General features: G+C 64.6%; 1 protein-coding gene across 1 annotated transcript in view; it reads right to left on the bottom strand.

Annotated features, from left to right (window-relative positions):
• Window positions 1-19,693, bottom strand: part of SRCIN1 (SRC kinase signaling inhibitor 1) — a 58,461-nt gene that overhangs the window by 2,581 nt on the left and 36,187 nt on the right. The window contains exons 4-20 of the mRNA XM_054224455.1: window positions 15,194-15,386; window positions 14,659-14,857; window positions 14,380-14,473; window positions 13,130-13,944; window positions 12,655-12,747; window positions 12,486-12,529; window positions 11,971-12,149; window positions 10,562-10,737; window positions 10,181-10,311; window positions 9,114-9,261; window positions 7,473-7,785; window positions 6,879-7,128; window positions 6,518-6,672; window positions 6,261-6,413; window positions 5,383-5,511; window positions 2,339-3,607; window positions 294-431 (exon numbers count right to left, since the gene is read on the bottom strand). Of these exons, the coding sequence (XP_054080430.1) occupies window positions 294-431; window positions 2,339-3,607; window positions 5,383-5,511; window positions 6,261-6,413; window positions 6,518-6,672; window positions 6,879-7,128; window positions 7,473-7,785; window positions 9,114-9,261; window positions 10,181-10,311; window positions 10,562-10,737; window positions 11,971-12,149; window positions 12,486-12,529; window positions 12,655-12,747; window positions 13,130-13,944; window positions 14,380-14,473; window positions 14,659-14,857; window positions 15,194-15,386 (4,479 nt within the window). The remainder of the gene's footprint in view (window positions 1-293; window positions 432-2,338; window positions 3,608-5,382; window positions 5,512-6,260; window positions 6,414-6,517; window positions 6,673-6,878; window positions 7,129-7,472; window positions 7,786-9,113; window positions 9,262-10,180; window positions 10,312-10,561; window positions 10,738-11,970; window positions 12,150-12,485; window positions 12,530-12,654; window positions 12,748-13,129; window positions 13,945-14,379; window positions 14,474-14,658; window positions 14,858-15,193; window positions 15,387-19,693) is intronic.

The following is a 19,693-nucleotide window of genomic DNA, read 5'->3' as shown; positions in this document are numbered from 1 at the left end:
CAAAGTCACGTCCCCGTCCCCAGCAGACAGCTATAGAAACAGCCACGGATGGGGGCAAGAGCCCCTCCTGCACCCCACCAGCCGGGTGCCCAGCCCCACCGGGCTCAGCCAAGGTGAAGGGAGACCTCGAGAGAGCCCAGTCCCCGAAAGCAGCACCCACAGGGTCTCCCCTGCCCAGCACCTGCACCCTGGCCCGCTACGAGCCAGCGAGGGGGATGCTGCGGCCGGGACCAGCCTGTGGCTTGGCCCTGGTGCCAGGAGAGCCGGCGGGGCCGGTGCTAGAGATAGAGTACCTGCTGCTGGCCCTGGATCCGCATGTACTCCATCCGCTGCTTTATGTGCTTGCTTTTGTCCGGGCTGCCCTGCTGGCTCTGCTTCAGCCGGGACGCCGGGTTCACCACCTTCATGGCTGGGATGGAAACGCCACCGCTCTGTCGGGACAGAGAATTTGGGGAAAGGGTGTTAAAACCGGCAGGCGAAAGCCCACACCGGCACCGTCGGCAGCTGGGCATCGCCAGCGCTGGGCGTCGGGTGCCTGGAGCTGTGCCGAGCTCCCGCGGCACCACCGTGCCATCCCTGCCCGGACAGCCCACGGTGGCAAACCCAGGCAAGGACGAGGCCACCGGCTCCATGTGCCAAAGGAGCCCTCACCGGGCAGCGCTTTGGCCAGCTCAGAAACCAGCCAGCACTTACCGACAGCCACCGCTGCAACGCAAACAGGGAGTCGGGGGCAAACACCAGGAGACGGAGGGCAGGGGGGAGCATCCGCGCCGGGACAGGGGGGCACGGCCAAGAGAGAGGAAAGAGGCGACGGCAGGCAGAAGCAGATTCCAGGTGGAAACGGCGGCAGTGGGAATACAGAGCTTTTTATTAACTAGCTGTGCGCAGATGGAGATACAAAGACTCGCCAGAGCAGCGGTGCGTGTCGGGGGGAAGCGGTACCTGTACACACCGTCCCTGGCACTGCAGGTCCCTAAAGCGCCCGCAGGGGAGCCCGGGCAGCGCCACACGCCCGGGGCACCCAGACCCCCTCCCTGCCATCACCGCAGCCTCCTGCCTGCCCCGGCCCAGCCTGGCCCAGCTGCTGCTGGCAGCACAACCCGTGCAGCCCCAGGCATGCGTCGCTGCCGCCCGTACTGCGCCGCCGGCAGCAGAGGTTACGGCAGCGGGGCCAGGTCAGTACATCGGCGCAGGCACAGCCCTCTGCCCCGCCACCCTCCGTGCTCCCGCGCACGGGACACGGGGACTCCTGGACCCCACAGCACAAGGAAATCGGGTTCCTGCCCGCACCGCACCTTCCCCAGCATCCTGGGCACAAGCACTGCACCCCAGCTTTGGCCACCCACTCGCGGCGTCCCTGAAAGCTGCCGCAAGACCTGTCTTCTCCCGCTCCGCTTTCGGCACCGACTGAGCCGGTCCTGGCCACGCAGCCTCTCCTGAGCTGAGCTTTGCTTTCTGCATCCCCACACACGTGCCGGCTACAGCCGTAAACCCATCCCGCAGCTCCCCTCCCGCTCTGCCGGGCTCCGGCGGTGCAGCGGGAGCCAACAACGGGAGAAATTGCAGCTACACCCACTTGATGGCCCATTCACCCAGCGCGAGCACCGCGACGGGGCCGCGGCCATGCTGAGAACCGGGCCTGAGATAATTGCTGCAAATGAAAAAGGAGATTTATTCCCCAGCGCTGACTGTTAATAAAGGAGCAGGCTGACGCGGGAGCGGCTGAGGGCCTTTTCCCCCCTCTTTTCCCAGCTATTCAGCTGCCGCGGATTCCAACAGAAACCAATTTGGATGGCTTCGGGGAGCCCGCGCTGTGATTTAATTAGGAGAAACAGCTGCTGCTTTGCAGCCAGGCTCAAACTGCAGTTCGTTAGCACAGCGCTTCTGCCAAACGGCACGGTGAGGAGCGCCGCTCCCTCGCCCAGCGCACCCAGCCCTCGCCGGCCCCAGGGGACGCTCACCGCCGGCCCCGTGGGATGCTCATCGCTGGTCCAGCGACCCACCGAGCAGCGTGCTCAGCCCCAAAAACTGCCAGGGCAGACGATGCTAGCTTAGCCAGGGTCTAATTCGGTGCTAGTGCATGGCAAGGGATGGGCACCAGGCAGCACCGGCACCAGCGAGGGGCAGACGGTGGCATCGCCCGCCTTCACGCTGCCACCTCCGCTGCCTGCACTCCCCAAACCCGTCCGGAGTGATGGGGAGAAAAAGGAGATTGGTTTTCCACCTTGGCTCTGCCTGGAGGTAGAGTCACAGAGAGGGAGCAGGTAGAGGTGGAGGAAGAGAGACATCAGAGTGAGTCCGGGGCAGAGCACAGCAAGAGGGATAACAGAAAATAAACCTGCGGCGTGTTGAGGGGGAGCTGCGGCTTGGGTAGCAGAGGTGGCTTGGTCTTGCTCGGAGATGGACTCGCGGAAGCGTCGTCTTTGGCCTGACTGAGGTCCAGGCTGGTCCCATCGTCACAGCGACTGTCTCTGAGATCCCCCACGCCTTCCCTGGTCTTCTCGCCGGCATCCTTGGATCCCGCCTGTCCTAGCAGTTCTTTCGGGAATACAAATTCAGCTGAGGGATGGCTGCTGATCTCGCTGATGGTTATTTCCAGCTCGCGGATAGTTTCTTCCAGGCTATCCAGTCTCTGGTACGTGCCTTCGTAAATCTCCTTGCTGCGCGGAGTCATGGAGCGGCACGGGGACAACTGCCCTTCGCTGAGCCCCTCCATCGCCTTCCCCCCGGCCCTGGCGTCCTCGGCACCGCCTTTGCCCCCGGCAGCCGCAGCCACGTCACCCCGGCTCGGCGATGCCACACCATGGCTTGGCTTTGAGAAAGCAGCGACCTGCTCCTCGGGATGCTCGGCCGGGGACTGTCCCCTTCCCCGCGGGGCCGGGTCCCTGCCCGGGAGAGACCTGGGACTCGGCGCTGGGCAGGCTGGGGCTGGCGAGCTGCCCTCCCGCTGCGCTTGTTTGCAAGCCCCGGCGGAGTCTCCAGGAGGGAGCGATGCCTCTTGCACGCTCTGCCTGGCTCCTCCGCGGGGGTCCCCGTCACCGCAGAGCCGGGGGACGGCACCGGAGGAGGGGAGCATCGCCTCGCCAGCTCCGGGACCCGCTGGTTCCCCCCGGGGACGAGGAGGCTGTGCAGCCAAGGGACCTCGGTGAGATGTCTTGCCGCTGCCTTCTTGCCTGTCGGCAGCGTTTGGCGCAGCGTTTGGCGCAGCGTCCCCTGCTTCTCCCCCCATGGGGCAGCTCCCTTTATGCTTTGAGAAAGACGGGACCTCGCTGGCTGCCGGAGGGAACCTCCAAGTCTCTCCTGCCGCACGGGCACGGCCCCGAGACGGGCTGCTCGGGGGCTGCGGGGCTGAGCCTGGAGGGCACCCAGCTGCGGACGGAGACTTTTTGGAGCTGCCAGGAGACAGGCGGCATTTCCTTCCACCCTCGGGTCTGAGCTCCCCTCCTGCTCCTCCGCAGCCGGCCGGGTGCCCGTGCTCCGAGCAGCCCCTTTCCACCCACGCCTCCGGTTCGGCTTCGGGGGACGGCGGTTCGGACACCCACTCGGTGAGCACAATCTGCGGGAGGGAGAAAGCCCTGCTCCCCGGGGCGGCCAGGGCCAGCGGCTCCTAGGTAGAGAATTCAGACAGATTAAGAGCCGGGGCAGAGCGGTGGGAGGACGCGGGGAGCTGCCGGGGGGCACTACGTGTCCGCACACCCCATTCCTGGTGCCTCCGGGCATCGCAGTGCTGCAGGGAAGTGTTTGGCCGGGAAGGGAGATGCTCGGCTCCCTCCTGCCCAGCCCTGACGTCCCGTGGGGACCCACAGCACGGACAGGGATTGCTTTTCTACTGTGCTTACGGCCACCTGGCTCTGGGAGATTTTGGCAATAACTTGCCTGGAGTCTTTAGCAAAAATGAGGGGGTGTTGCTGCACCTCCCGAATGCCTTTGGAAACCCCGCTGCCACAGTCCGGCTGGGATTTCTCCCATGCTGGTATCAACTGGCACGGCACTGGTGCAAGAGCACCCTCAGGGGCTGCTCGGCCCCGCCGGACGCCGCTGCGATGGGGACGAGCCATCGCAAAGCGGCTGCCAAGGGGCACCAGACCTTTAAAACCCTGAGCAGCAAGAAGTCACCTGGAAAACGCTGCCCTTCCTCCCCCAGCCCTCTGCTCCTGTCCTGGGGGAGCCGTGCAGTGCCCGGGGGAGCAGAGCCAGCCGTGCCCTCCACGGAGGGGAGGGAAGGTGAGCTGGAGGGATCCCCGGAGCTGCAGCCATGTCTGCCCCGTGCCCAAGCCCTGCCCTGGCGGGGGCTCTGCGTGCAGCCCTCACCGTGGCCTCATGGCAGAGCGGGGCGATGGTGGCTACGCCACGCTGCTGGGTGGCACAGGACGAGCAGCGGGGACGCGTGCCCTGGCTCGGCATGTCTCACTCGTGCCCCAGCCCTGGGGTTGGGTGTCTCAGTAGCACCGGGGCAGAGAGGGGGGAAACAGGAGTGCTGGGATGGCTACGGAGCTCCGGGTCCGGAGCTGGACCCGTCTGAGCCCTGGGAGAGGGCTCCTTGCCCGCAGGGACAGGAGATGCTGCTCTGGGGCAGCCAGGCTGGATTCAGCCCTGGTGCTGGGTCTCCAGGAGAGGGGAGGGACCCAGCGGGACCCCAGCAACGTACCCAGACCCCCATCAGCGGCTGAGCTGCCCTGGACGAGGCAGAGCTCCCCTCACTCGGTGCTTTCTGCCGAGGGGCTCGGCAGCACCCTCTGTCCTGCTCCTGCCCCTTTGCCCCCCCGCCCCAGGCACCCCCTGCTCCCTCCCATCCCCTCTCCGGGCACCTTCCTTTCCTCCTGCTCCCTCCATCCCAGAGCCCAGGGCAGGACGGGCCGGGAAAGAGCTGGGCTGTGCCCGCTCAGCAGCTGGGAGGGCTGATGGGGCCAAGCCCGAGCGGGTCCCAGTAGCCACCAACCTCCTGTCCGGCCCTTCGCCCTCCTCCCGCATCATGCACGTGGAGGGGGTGTCCCTGCGCAGGGCACATGCATCGCCCGCCACGGTCCCCTTCCAGTGACGCCCTCCCCGGCCACCCAGTGAGAGCGGCGAGCCCTCCCCGTGCCCTGCCCGGTGCGGTGCTGGGGGGGCCCCTTCCTTCCTCCCATCCGCCTGCCTGCGGGATCCGGCCCTCCCGGCAGCCGCCGCAGCCCCCCGGGCGGCTGTCGCATGGGTTAGTGCTCAGTCCGGTGCCGTGTCAGTGCCGTACACGCAGCGGCGGTGAGCGAGGCAGTGGAGAGAAGCCATTAGTTTGTTAAATCAGAGAAAGAAGCAGAAGTGAGTTGAAAAGGAGTGGGAAAAGGAGGTGGTTACAGTGCAGCCCGTCAGCAGGAGAAGGGATCGTCGCTCGGAGCGAGCTGTTACCTTCCATCCTTCGGCTGCAACGGAGGCTCCGTTGGGCCACAAGTCTGCGTGCCCAGGGGAGACGGCAGCCGCGAGCGGATCGTAACGGAGCTTGGGAAGGAAAGGGGAGGCAGAGCTTCTCTGAAACACCTGGGGAGTCAAACACGGGGGGGGGGGTGTTGGAGGAGGGAGGCTTGGGGGTAACGACAACGCAGCCCATGACCACAGGGATGCTTGCCAGGGCCAGCCAGGACCAGGATTCGGCAACCATCGGCAGAGAGGAAAACATCGGCTGTTCTCATTAGCCATGAGGCATCTCCGTCCCTTTGCTGCCGGCAGCATCGCCGGTGCCCTGCCTGCAGCATCGCCGGTGCCCCTGCCTCCTGGGGGAAAACCAGTGGGAAAAACCATCCACAACCCCCTTGGGCACCTTGACCACAGCAAACGGGGGAGGGCACGGGGGACACACAGCTTGGGGGGGTTCAGAGCCTCAGGACGGTGTCTCGGGTGGGATCTCTGCGGGGTGCCCTGTGCACAAAACCCAACCAACCTCCAGCTGAAGCTGCGCAGCGTTAAAAAACAAATGGGTTTGGCTTAAAGCCCAAGACGGGGTGGAAGTGAGGAAGAGACGGTGAACCAGGCAGGCAGCACCTGGACCCGGCGAGGGGTCCGGCAGGGTACAACTGCTCCACGGTGCCCGTCCCCGCGGCATCGCGCTCCTGCTGGGAGACAGGCGAGGAGGGGGAAGCGCAATGCTGTGCCGGTGCTTGGGATGTCATTCCCCAGACCCGGTCCCAAGGCGGTCCCCAGGAGCAGCCACGCGTGAGCGGACAGGGCAGGGCGGGCATCGCCCCCGGTGCGGGTAAGCTGGGGCATCCCGCAGCCCCTCCCGCGCTCACCTCCAGCTCCGCAATGATGCGGTCCTCGTCGTCGTCGTCTTTGATGGCAGAGGCGATGATGGGAGGGGTGGATGCTGGCCTGACCACCTCCGACACCGTCCGTCTCAGCTTCACCTGGGGCTTCTGGGTCTCCAGCTCCTCCGACTCGGCCTTCTGCAAGGGGGGAGCGGGGTGGTGAGGGGTGGGGGGCACTGGGAGCTGGTTTTGCCGATGGTGACCCGCTCAGTGCAGCCCAGCAGCCTCCCCGTGGCCCCTACCTTCATAAAACCGGGCTCCTTCTTGCTGGTGACGATGACTTCGCCGCTGCGGGTTGTGGTCAGCCCGTGGGACGAGGGGAAGCTCCGGCGCGGAGGGGGAGGTGGCGGCGATTTGGAGGGTTTCTCGGTCCGGTACCGCGGCACCGTCAATTCGTCTGGACACAAACGATGCTGTGAGGGCACGAGACTTTCCCTGCCCCTCTACTCCAACACCCGAGGCTCCCCCGCTGCCTCCCCGGGCACAAACCTCCCCCCGGGGGCACCATTGCTCAGCCCAGGGAGACCCACTGGTGACACGCAGGATCAGGCCCCCACCATGCCCGGGATCCGGAGGTGGACCCCTGCCCTCCCCACGCCGTACCTGAGCCCCGGCGGCCGTTGGGGTCCCCTTTGCCCCCCGACTTGGGTGCGTGCTGCGGCTTGGAGGGCTTGTGCTCGGGCGTGGAGGCGGCGCTGCCGCTGCCCGTGCCTTGCTTGTGCTTGGCAGCGAACTCCAGGTCGGGGATGGCCTTCATCAGCTCGGCCTGTGTCTCCTCCAGGAGGCGGTTGATGTCCTTGGCACTGTACTGGGTCAGCGCCGCCCGCTTCTCCTCCCAGTCCCGCTCGGCAGCCTGCGGAGGGACGGCAGAGCCCCCTGCAGCCCCCGTCCACGCGGCAGCTTCTCCTGCCCTCGCAGGCAGGACGGGACCCACCGCTGCCCCCCAACCTGCCGCCGAGCCCCGGAGGGGCAGGGGGACCAGCACTGCCCCTTCCCCACGCTGCACCCCCCCCTCGATGTGCTCCCGAGGCTGCCAGCGTCACCCGGAGCTCCCCACCCTCCACACACCCCATCGGCTACAAACCCAGCACGGAGGAGGATAGACCCAGCTCCTGTGCCCGGTTTCAGCTGGGGGACACAGGGATGGACCCTCTAGATGAGCCCCCCCAGCTGAGGAACCCACCCCCAGGCTCTCACCTCCACGGATACGGCTTTGTCTGCGCTCTTCTTGCTGGGGGTCTCCGGGGCCGTCTGGGTCTTGGCAGGGACCATCTCCGGAGCTCGGGAAGGGTTATTGCTCTTGGAGGGGTGGGTCTGGGTTTGGGGGGGGCTGTGCCCAAAGCCCGGCACGCCCAGGGTCTCGGTGACAGCCGGCAGGTGGTGGAGGCTCACTGGGGGGCTGGTGGGCATCTCCAAATCCAGCCCTTTGCTGAAGTCCGTCTCGGGGGCCACCTTCTTGGGGGACTGGCTGAGGTTGCTGGGGGAGGTCCACACGCCCTCGTCCACTTGCCTGCCAGGGACAGAGCGAAGGCGCTGGGTGGCTGCACGGCACAGGGGGGGGCGACTGCGCCCTCCCCACGCCACGCCACAAAAAACCTGCCTTCCTGCAGCTCTGCATTATATGGCTGAAGGTTTACGTTCTCTGATGCACCTTTCCTGAGAGGACAGGCTGAGAGAGCTGGGGGGGTTCAGCCTGGGGAAGAGAAGGCTCCGGGGAGACCTTGGAGCCCCTTCCAGTCCCTAAAGGGGCTCCAGGAAAGCTGGGGAGGGACCCTGGAGCAGGGAGGGGAGCCATGGGACGAGGGGCAATGGTTTTAAGCTGAAAGAGGGGAGATTTAGCTGAGATCTGAGGCAGAAATTGTTTGCTGTGAGGGCGGTGAGCCCCTGGCCCAGGTTGCCCAGAGAAGCTGTGGCTGCCCCATCCCTGGAGGGGTTCAAGGCCAGGTTGGACGGGGCTTGGAGCAACCTGGGCTGGTGGGAGGTGTCCCTGCCCAGGGCAGGGGGTGGGACGGGATGGCCTTTAAGGTCCCTTCCCACCCAAACCATCCTAGGATGTGTAGGAAGGGGTTGGAGTTGATGCCGCAGCCTCCCTTGGAGGAGCACACGAACGAGCTCCTCTACCTGGCTGTCCATTTTCATGAACCTTGGAGGAAACTGGATCCCTCCGAATCCTGCCCCTCTGTCAGATCTGCCTGAAATTGCCCTTTGGATTCAGGAGTTATTAGGGCCGGGGAATGACAGGTAGGCAGATTCAGACACCGCGTGATCACACAAGCTCATTTCCGTAGAAAATCAGGCTAGCAATGAGCCCGAGGCGAGCCCGGAGCCGGAGCAGCGTGGCCGAGCCGTAATCCATCCCCAAAGGACTCGTAATGGGAAGAGGCAGGTGGGCTCAGCCGCGGTGCACGGCCCCGCCTGCCACTACCCTTAGATCTGGAAGATGATTTTTCTCCAGCAGAACGTTTTTTCTGCTCCTCGGGAAAGGGATTTCCGCTCGCGCCGAGGGTTGTCTTTCTATTAGGGTACACGGCCATGCTTTTTTTCAACGATAAGGAAAAGTTAGTTTAGAAAGAGGGGTTCCCACAGGCACACTGAACACTGAGGACATTTTTTAGTTCCTCAGCAGAAAAATGAGGCTTTTTTTCAACAGCCCTTGGGATTTGCATCCGTACAGCGGAGAGGACACCGGCACGCACGCGGAGGGCACCGGGACAACTGAACGGACCATCAGTGTCCTCCAGGGTTCTCACGAGGGGCAGAAGATGTGATTATTTGGGGGAAAACAGGGCGAGCGCTGGAGGGCTGCGGGGCCGGGGCGGCGGCGGGGGGGGGGCTCACCTGCGGATCTGGGCGAGGGTGTCCGTCACCGTCTTGCAGCGCTTGAGCAGACCGTCCAGGCGGTTCGGCTCCTCCTTGAGGAACTTGACGGCTTCCACCTCCACCCGCAGCACCACCCGCATCTTGCTCTGCAGGCTGGGGAACTGGGCTGGGGTGGGTGGGAGAGCGGGGGGGTGGTCACCGGGGGCCCCGCCGTGCCAGGGGACACCATGCCCCCCAAAACCACCACACCCGCGGCAAGGGCACCCCGCCAGATGGAGCGGGGTGAATCCTGGGGAGCTCCTGCTCCCCGTGCCCATCATCCCTCCTCTGTCCACCCGCAGGCACCGGTTGTAGTCCCTCAAGGTGCCCCCCCCTCCACATCCGTGGGCACCAAACACTGTTCTGGAGGTGGGGGCTCGGTACCCAGGACCCTGGGGGCTCGGTGGCAGGGGGTGACGCAGAGCAGGTTGCTCCTGGCTCCCTGGCCAGTGCTCTGCTCGCCATCACGGCTTCTCGGCATCAGCCCGACCCTATGGAAAGGCTGCAGGAAAGCGGAGCTGCTCCCACCTCTGCCCTGTGCCCCCCCCGGCCCTCCCCACGGCTCCCCCCGGCCCCTCTTCTTGCAACCTCAGCGAGTGCTGCCAAATCATCATTCAGGGAGCTCTGCCACTTCCAATCAGCGTCTCCTCGGGAAAAGCGGGATGGGGGCAGGAGGCTGCAGGAGCAGCAAAATGAAGGGCAGCATCCACGGGGGTGGGCGAGGGCCATGTCCCCTGGGACAAGGGCTGGCAGCAGCCCCGAGCTGTGGGGGGGGACTGGGGGGGACTTCGCAGGGCTGTCCTGGGCAGGCAGCAGAGCAAACAGGGGCAGCAGCAGGGGCGGGGGGGTGCAGCCTTCACCCCCGCGGCAGCCCAAAGCCCACGGGACACACGCAGGGCACGAGGGAACCTCCCCTGGGGACGCAGCGGGACACCCCGGCAGCTGCAAACACCCAAACCCAGAGGCAACGGGCAACCTGGAGCATCCCGCGGGCGCGGATGGAGCAGGGAGGTGCCACCCAGCCCCGGACCCAGCCACCTCCTCACCCTTGAGGTCTGTCAGCGTCTCCCCCAGCTGCTTGAGCACCACCGCCTTCTCCTCCAGCTCCTGCACCGGGATGAGCCGGTGGTTGTGGGCCAAATCCTTCTGGATCTTCTCCACCGACTTCTCCAGGTCACTGTGAGCACAGGGCAGGGGTGTCACTGCTGCTCGGGGACGCCGGTGAGCCCCAGGGGTGGCCAGCCCAAGAGGTCCCCAGGCGGCAGAGGGGAGCTGGGCTGGGGACACCTCCATGCTGGGCGTGCGGTCAAGGATGTGACCCGGCACCGTGCGGAGCTGCCGATTTACACCCATGAGGGACATGGCCCATCGAGGTCAGCGTGCAAGGACCCCCTCCCTCCCCGCTGCCATGCCCGGCCCCGGCTCACTTGAGCTGCTGGGTGATGAGCTCCTCCTCGTTGAGGTACCGGAGCCGCTCCTCCTCCACCAAGCTGCGCTGGCGCTGCAGCGGGTCCTCGTGCTTGCGCATGGTGTCCGTCACCCGCACGCTGATCTCCGTCTCCGTCCGTCGCAGCATCGTCTTCACCGTCTCTTGGTTCTGCAGCTGCGGGGGCGAGGAGGTGGGGGGGGGGGGGCTTCAGGCTGGGCAAGATTCTCCCCCTCAATGGGGACCGGTGTGGGGACAGCTCTGAGCTCCCACACCCAGCCCCACGCAAGGTCACCAGGAGCGGTGACCTAGGGGCACAGCCTAGCTGGAGGTCAGTGACGAGTGGTGGTCCCCAGGGGTCAGTACTGGGCCCAGTCCTGTTCAATATACTCATCCATGACCTGGATGAGGGGATGGAGTGCACCCTCAGCACGTTCGCCGATGACACAAAGCTGGGGGGGGTGGCTGACACAGCAGAAGGTTGTGCCGCCATCCAGAGAGACCTGGCCAGGGTGGAGAGTTGGGCGGGGAGAAACCTTGTGTAATTCAACACGGGCAAGGGCAGGGTGCTGCCACAGGGAGGAATAACCCCCCCGCACCAGGCCAGGCTGGGGGTGACCTGCTGGAGAGCAGCTCTGTGGAAAGAAACCTGGGAGTCCTGGGGGACAACGGGTGACCATGAGCCAGCGATGGGCACTTTTGACCAAGAAGGCCAATGGCATCCTGGGGGGCATCAAGAAGAGCGTGGCCAGCAGGTGGAGGGAGGTCATCCTCCCCCTCTGCTCTGCCCTGGGGAGGCCGCACCTGGAGCACTGGGGCCAGTGCTGGGCTCCCCGGGTCCAGAAGGACGGGGAACTGCTGGAGAGGGGACAGCAAAGGGCCACCGAGATGCTGAGGGGACTGGAACACCTCTCTGATGGAGAAAAGCTGAGGGATTTGGGTCTCTTCAGGCTGGAAAAAAGACGACCGAGGGGGGATCTTATCAACACTTGTAAATACTTCAAGGGGGGTGTCAGGAGGATGGGGCCAGGCTCTTCTCAGTGGTGCCCGGCGACAGGACAAGGGGTAACGGGCACAAACTTGCCCCTGGGAAGTTCCATCTCAACAGGAGGAGGAACTTCTTTGCTGTGAGGGTGGCAGAGCCCTGGCACAGGCTGCCCAGAGAGGTGGGGGAGTCTCCGTCTCTGGAGACATTCCAACCCCGCCTGGACGTGTTCCTGTGCCACCTGCTCTGGGTGACCCTGCTCTGGCCGGGGGTTGGAGGGGATGATCTCCAGAGGGCCCTTCCAACCCTACCATTCTGTGATTCTGTAAAGGGGGATTTTTCCTGTTCCAGTGCTGGAGCCACCCCAGTAAGAGCTGGGATGGGATGGGGTTTACCCCCCACCCCGCCTCTCACCGGGTACCCACCTGCAGCTTCTTGAGCTGCTGCAGCTGGTTGCGGAGGTCGCTGGCGTTCTGCTGCAGGTCGTGGAGATGCAGCTGCATGTGCAGGCGGGTGATGGCCGTGGGCTGCCCCGCCGGTGTGCTGGTGGCGGAGGGCGGTGGGGGTGCGGGCACCGGTGTCCCCATGCCGCTGCGGCTGGTCGCTGCAGGGTGGGGGGCAAGCAGAGGCTGCTGAGGGCACATCCCCCACGCCGGGGGAGGCTCCAGACCCGGCTCCTCCTCTGCTTTCCCGGGAAAACCTTCTGTTCCCCACCCTCTGTTCCGTTCTGGGTGGGCTACCCACTACCCCACGTTGGCTCCGAGGAGAGGCCACCCCAAAGCTGTCCCTTAGCAAGGCCAGGGGTCCTGCTGGTTGCCAGCATCTTGGGGGGCTACAGACCCCCCAGTCCTGCACCCTGCCCCAATCCTGGGACTCCCAGCAGCCGCGGGCGGAGGGGGGGGGTGCTGTGGGGCAAGGGGCTGGCTCTCCAGTCACTTACACGCTGATGGGGGCGTCCCACCGTTGGTGGCTTCAGTCTTCTCGCTGCAATGGAAGAGAGAAATGGAGCGAGCGTGCACCGGGCACCTCCGTCCTCACCGGCTGAGGGGGCCGCAGGGGCATGGCGGGGGCTGGCGTCCCCCGGGGGGGCGGGGGACAGGACTCCTTACCTGGGGGTCTCGGCCTCGGAGCCGCGGAGCAGCGCGCTCTGCACCAGCCCCGTCAGGCTGGCGATCTGCTTCTCCATCGCCTCCATCCGCTCCCTGCCCGGGGTGGGGAGAGAGGGGCAGGGTGAGGGGCTGGCTCCGGCACCGCGGGCACCCTCAGGCTTGTCCTTGCCCCCCCGGAACCCACCCCCCGGGTCCCTGCAAGCCCCGGGAGGGACGCTGGGGAGGCAGCAGCACTGTTGTCACCAGCTATATTCCCCCCCCCCGCCATCATTCCCTCTCTCTCTTCTTGCCTCCAGCTGCCCCCAGGCGCTCCCCTCAGCCCTGCACAATTTGGTGCTTCATCCCGGGCATCTCTGCCGTGGTGATGCTGGGGCAAAGCCTTCCTCCACTCTTCCTCTACCTCCCCAGCTGCACCGAGGGACGACCCCCCGAGCAGCAAAGCTCGTACCTGTGTGTGGGGGGGTTCCCTTCTCACCTTGTTTCCGCGTCCTTGGCCGGTCCAGGGGAACTGAACCCCGAGAGCGGGCGATCGCCGGGGCCGGGAAACAGCTCGGGGGGGCCGGAGGAGCTGGGGTTGCGTGGCTTGTTGACGGGGCTCTCCATGAAGACGGAGGAGCAGGAATCCTTGCGGAAGGACTGACGGACAGGCGAGGAGCGGCTGGGGGGGCCCGAGTAGGGGCTGTGCGGGCTCTGCCCCGGCTGCACGTCCACCATCTTCTGCGGGGAGGAGGGGGGCATGCGGAATCCCAAGCCGGGTCCGTACGTGTCGCTGTAGATGGGCGCGTTGGGCTTGTACAGGCTGTCCTCCAGCTCCGTCTGCAGGGCGGCCGCCGAGTAGGTGCTGAGCGAGCGAACGGACCCCCGCTTGTACAGCCCCCCCGAGTAGCCGAAAGGGTCTCCCATGCCAGCCAGGGACTGGGTGGAGGTGATGCTGAGCCGGCCCTCGTGCACCATGCCGTAGGGATCGGCGTACAGCCCTTCGTTCTTCACCAACACCACGTTCTTCCCGGCCAGGTCTTCGTCCGGCTTCACGTCCCGGCGCTCCAGGATGGCGCTGGGGCTGGGGGAGACGCCCTGGGCGGGCGGCAGGCTGGAGAGGCGCTCGGCGTGATGGACGGGGCTGCCGGCGTAGGAGGGCGGGCGGCCCCCGCTGTAGGACATGCGGGAGCGGGACGGGGAGGAGGACTGGAGCACCGGCGGTGGGGAGCCGGAGGCGAGGTGGGACGCCGGGGACATGTTGTTCAGCCGGCGGGTGGGAGATGACTCCCTGGAGGTGTACACCATCTCCCGCTGCGGAAAGGGGCGAGGCGGGGGGGGGGGGTCAGCACGGTGTCCCTGCGGGCTGGCCCCCTGCCCTTGCTGTCCCTGGCTGGGACCCTGCCCCGCTGCCCCCCCTCCAAGGACCAAGGTCTGCAGCTCCTGCGTCTTCACCTGGCCTCGGCAAACGGCAGCTCCCGCACCCCCATCCAGGAGCGGGATGATTTATTCTGATGAATCCCCTAATTATCATGTTTATTACCCTGCTGTCAGGCTCCAAACATCCATTCTCTTAAAGAAACACTTAACAGCGCTGGAACCGGGCAAGATGAATCACGGTCATTACTCCTTCCATAAACACACGCAATTACCAGTCCCTGTCTCCGTCCCTTTCTCTCTTTACTGGTCCCAGCCCCCGGGGTGCGCCCACACCGCAGGCTCTCCCCGTGACTCCCCGTCCCCCCTTACCCGCAGGTCGCCATTGGTGATGTGCGAGGCTGGGAACGAAGCATAAAGCGGCTCTTTCCGGTAGATTTTAATGATGCTTCTGTCCTGGATGTCGCTGAAAGAAGAGGAAGAGCCGTGAGCATCCCAGACAGGCAGCCGCCGAGCCTGCAGCAATTCCCAGCCACAGGACTGCCTCCGCACCCACCCTTCTGCTTTCATCCCACTAATTTCCTCGCTCGTGATGCTCGTAAAGAAAGGAAAAATCAAGTTGCGGTGGATTCCCGAGCCCCCCAGCCTCACCGGACATCCTCCAGCTCGTAGAAGACGTTGCGCGACTCGTCCTTGATGAGGATGGCGGTGTTGGGAGACTTCAGCATCCCCATGGTGAGCTTCTGGGGGAACATGTGGACAATGAGGGCGTGCAGGGTGTCCATGCTGCTGATCTCGTGGGTGATGTGGACACGCCTCGTCTCATCCCCGAACTGCAGGAAAAGGACCCCTGGAAGCAGAGGGAGCGGAAAGCGGTGAGGTGCGCCCGTACCTCTTCTCCACTCGACGCCGAAGATGTGACGCAGGTTTGCCCCCCTCCTTGGAGGTCCCTGTGTGCGCCCTCAGGGACCTCTGGCCACCCAACCTCACCCTGGAGCAGCGAGGCCGAAGGCAGCACAGCATTCAGTGTCCCCCCCTCCTCCTGGGGTTATTTGGGCAGATACAAACCAACCCCCCCGCACCCGGCACACGCCGGCATCTGCCGGCCGCGGCGGGCCGCGGTGTCTGTTGGTGGCCAGGCAGGTACGTGGCACCCGTCCCGCGGGATGCCGAGCCCCGGGGCTACCTGGCGATCGCAGCTTTGTCTGGCTGGTGGAGCGGGACAAGGGCAAGCTCTGCCGGAACCGATTCATCCTGTTGAACCCCAGGGGCAGCTCCGCTTCCGACATGGTTTCCAGGGATTCGGCTGAGGCGAAGGAGAGTTTGGCTTGATCGGCCAAGCCGGGCTGGGAGCCCTGGGAGTGCCGGGAGCTCCTCGTCTGGAAGGGGAGAGGGGAGAGGTGAGAGGGGAGCTGCGCTGGGTACCCCGGCCCCGTCTGCTCCCCGGGACGCCGGTGTGCTGCTCCCGCTGCTCCTCCAGAGCCTGGGATGGAGCAGTTTCGGTGATGCTTAGCCGCATCCGGGGATGCTCCATCCTGGATCCCCGGCGGGGTCAGCACACCGACGTGGTCCAGACGTGGTGCCATCTCCTCCTCTAAGCACGTACCACCACTTACAGCCCCCTTTGCCTCCTGCAATCCCTCGCTGGCGTTTTCCGCTCCCGGGGCTCGCGGCACTCTGCATTTCCAAGCCTCCCGGTGCCATTCCAGCCACCTTTGAGGTCCCCCAGCAGCAACCCGCTCGAAATAAAACCAGCGCGAGCTAGCTGGCGACAGAGCCGGGGCTCGCATGCAGGCGCTGGAATAACCTTAGCAATTACAGGAGGTTACACATCCATTACGCCAATGAACCAGCTCCCGGGAAACATAAATGCCCGGCTTATTCTGGAAGCAAAGCAGCGGCAAGGTTTATGGCTGCCTGAGCCAGGGGAACGTAATGGGTTTGGGTTTATAGTGGTAAAAATTTAATATGCCAGGAGTCCAATTTCACATGGCCGCGCGTGTGTATCCACCGCATGAAAGGTCCGGCTACAGACACGGGTTTTCTGCGCAAACATCTCCCAACGCGCCGCGGGGGCCCCGTGCCACAGGTACGCCCCCCCCCCACACACCCCCCGCCCCGGCAGCGGCGCCAGCGCTGCCTGCCCAGACCCCGAAATACGAGGCTTGATTTTCCAGACACCCGTTCGACGTCGGCAAATCAAACCGGGAGAACAAACGGCTCCTGGGGTGCGGAAAAGGCAGCGTGGAAGGGACGACAGCTCTATTTTAACACCAAAAAGAAAAATCAATATGAAATGATAACAGCCATCACTGTCATTTAAATTAGACATTAATTGGAAGATTTAATTAATCCTGCGGGGCGGGGTTTTCTAGGACTTGAAACGTTCTCGCTGTAGCTAATTGCTGGAAAATTGAGTGCTTAGTTGTGGTGCTGTTGTTTTAGCACAAAGCACGCTGGCAGATGCTTGAAGTCTTACATCAAGAGAGGGAAGCGGGGCTGGAGCGAACCTGGTCCGGCGCATCCACCAGCCCCATCCACGGGGGGCCTGGGGGGCCGTGGGAGACCATGGGGGGCTTTCCAGCGGGTAAGGAAGCTGCAGTGAGCGGGAGGCGATGGAGAGGCCAGGTCTCCTCTCCCCCATGTTCACAGCATGCAGGTCTTTGGGGTGTAGAAGGTGTTTTTTTGGAGCTCCCAGCCCTTGTACAGCCCCAGGAAACCTGGAGGGCTCGTGGTCCCCTGGCTCCCGCCCCAGGAGGGGTTCTTGGGCAAGGGAAAGTGCAGGGAGCCCATGGCCAGGATGCGACCCACGCTGCCAGGGCTGCCCTTGAGCCTGGCTCTGCTCCCCCGGCAGCCCTTTCCCCTCTGCTCCTTCCCCTGCCCTGTCTCCATCCATCCCTCCACCCCTCCATCCTTCTCTCCATCCATCCCTCCTTCTCTCCATCCATCCCTCCATCCCCCCATCCTTCTCTCCATCCATCCCTCCATCCCTCCTTCTCTCCATCCATCCCTCCATCCCTCCATCCATCCCTCTCTCCATCCCTCCCTCCCTCCATCCCTCCCTGCTCCCCTCCCAACTCGCCCCCAACCAGAGCTCACATCTGGGCTGGACATGAAAATCTGTGGAGCTCTCACAGGAGGTGACGAAAGGCCGCTGGCACACACACACACACACACACACACACACACACACACAAACACACCCACACACACCCACCTCCCCAGGATGTGTTTTGTCGGGAGAAGATAATCATAAGAACAAATTGATTGAGCCGAGGCGGGGGGGGGAGATCGCTGCCTCCCCCTCCCCGTGGCACGACAGGACGGCGCAGCCCGCGTTGCCATGTAGCATCCTTGTTGCTAAGGGCTGCTGCCGTCTGCGTGCCTCGGCACAACACCCCAGCCACCGCGGTCCCTACAGCCCCACAGCACGACACCCTGATGCACCGCGCTCCCTATAGCACAACACCCCAACACACCATGGGCCCTAGAGTGCAACACCCCAACCACTGCTGTCCCTACAGCCCCCACAGCACAACACCCCAACCACTGTGGTCCCTACAGCCCCCATAGCACAACACCCTGATGCACCGCGCTCCCTATAGCACGACACCCCAACACACCATGGGCCCTAGAGCGCAACACCCTGATGCACTGCAGTCCCTACAGCCCCTAGAGCACAACACCCCAACCACTGCAGTCCCTACAGCCCCTAGAGTGCATCACCCCGATGCACCGCGGTCCCTACAGCCCCATAGCACAACACCCTGATGCACTGCACTCCGTAAAGCACAACACCCCCACACACCATGGGCCCTAGAGCGCAACACCCCAACCACTGCAGTCCCTACAGCCCCCACAGCACAACACCCCAACCACTGCAGTCCCTACAGCCCCTAGAGCACAACACCCCAACCACTGCAGTCCCTACAGCCCCTAGAGTGCATCACCCCGATGCACCGCGGTCCCTACAGCCCCATAGCACAACACCCTGATGCACTGCACTCCGTAAAGCACAACACCCCCACACACCATGGGCCCTAGAGCGCAACACCCCAACCACTGCAGTCCCTACAGCCCCTAGAGCACAACACCCCAACCACTGCAGTCCCTACAGCCCCCACAGCACAACACCCCAACCACTGCAGTCCCTACAGCCCCTAGAGCACAACACCCCAACCACTGCAGTCCCTACAGCCCCTAGAGTGCATCACCCTGATGCACCGCGGTCCCCACAGCCCCCACAGCACAACACCCGACACACCGCGTTCCGGTGGGATGGCTGCGGGAGGGGGTGCCCAGGAGAGCTGCCCTGCTCCAGGTGAGCCCGACCCCTCCTGCCTCTGCCCGGGGGTTGCAGCTGACCTCAAGTAATTAAGCTCATCTGCTGGAGCTAATTATGGCATCAGTCAAACAAAAAAAAAAAAAAAAAGAAAAAAAAAAAAGAAAAAAAAAAAAAAGGAAAAAATGGTCAAGATGGAAATTAATGGCTTTTTAGCCCGGAAGGGAGTGTTCTGGCCTGCTGCTCAGTGGGATGTGCTCTCCCGGCCCGAGCAGGGACCCAGCGGCCCCGCAAAGCCCTCAATGGCACCGTGGCGAGAGCCGCACGTGTGTCCCCCCCCGGCACTCCTCACCGCAGGGTCCCTCCGGGGATGCGGGAACCCCCGTGATGGGTGCAGGGCACCCACCGACCCCGGGCCACCGCGGGATGCTGGCGAGCTGGAAAGGACGGAGCCGGTGGAGTGAGGGGGGGCTCCAAGCGCTATTTTGTGTGTGGGGGGGTTGGTGTTTCCCTGCCATTTCTTGCCTGTGTCCATTTCAGCCACAGCGGCTCTGCCTGGGGGGGTGCAGCTGCGGGATCCGGGTGCCCACGGATCCGGGTGCCCATGGAGTCCCTGCAGGGGGGAGGACAAGATGCCCGGCGAGGGGGGAGCCCAGCGGCTGCTCCGTCCTTGGCCTCCAGCGGCCCATTAATGAGCCGACTCCGAGGGAATTGTTTTTTATTGCTGCGCCTCGCTAATGACTTCTGCTGCTACACGACGATAACTGACAACCCGGCCCCCACACATCCTGACCCCCGCCCAGTCGGCAGCCCCCCGGGGCGGCTCCGCTCCCCCCCAGCCCCATCACAGCACTCACGGAATAGCTGGGGCCGGAGCACTGTCACCGAGGCCGCGGCACACCCCGAGCGCGTCGGGACCTGACACTTCCGTGCGGCTTCATCCGTCGCCGCGGGGTCTGAAACGGGTGCCCAGCTCCCTGCTTCGCTGGAGATGCTTCGGGGCGGGGGGGGGAAAAATCCTGCCCTGCTGGGTGCCACCCTGGGATGAACAGTGCCTGGACCTGTCTGTGTCACTGTCTGCCTCCTCAGGATGGATGTCCCCTGCTGTCACAGGGGAAGATGTCACCCCGCCGAGCGCTGCCCATCCGGAGGAGGGGGGACATGGGGCTGCGGGGGCTGCCCCGGTCTTGGGGAGACGCATGGGTCCCTCTCCCCGTGCCCGTGCTGGGGTTGCGTGGGCTGAGCTTTCCGTCTGATACAGGATGAAAACAAACGTCAAACCCTCGCCGTCGTCTCCGGAAGGGACCGGCTATCCTCCGTCCGGCCCAGACCGTATCACACGCCGCAGCCGAGGAGGAGACAGCAAAGGCTGCAGCAGCCAAATACAATAACGATCCTCATTTC

This window comes from Rissa tridactyla, chromosome 19 (genome assembly GCF_028500815.1).
Source record: "Rissa tridactyla isolate bRisTri1 chromosome 19, bRisTri1.patW.cur.20221130, whole genome shotgun sequence".
Classification (NCBI taxonomy): domain Eukaryota; kingdom Metazoa; phylum Chordata; class Aves; order Charadriiformes; family Laridae; genus Rissa; species Rissa tridactyla.
This window is presented reverse-complemented; position numbering and strand designations above follow the sequence as displayed.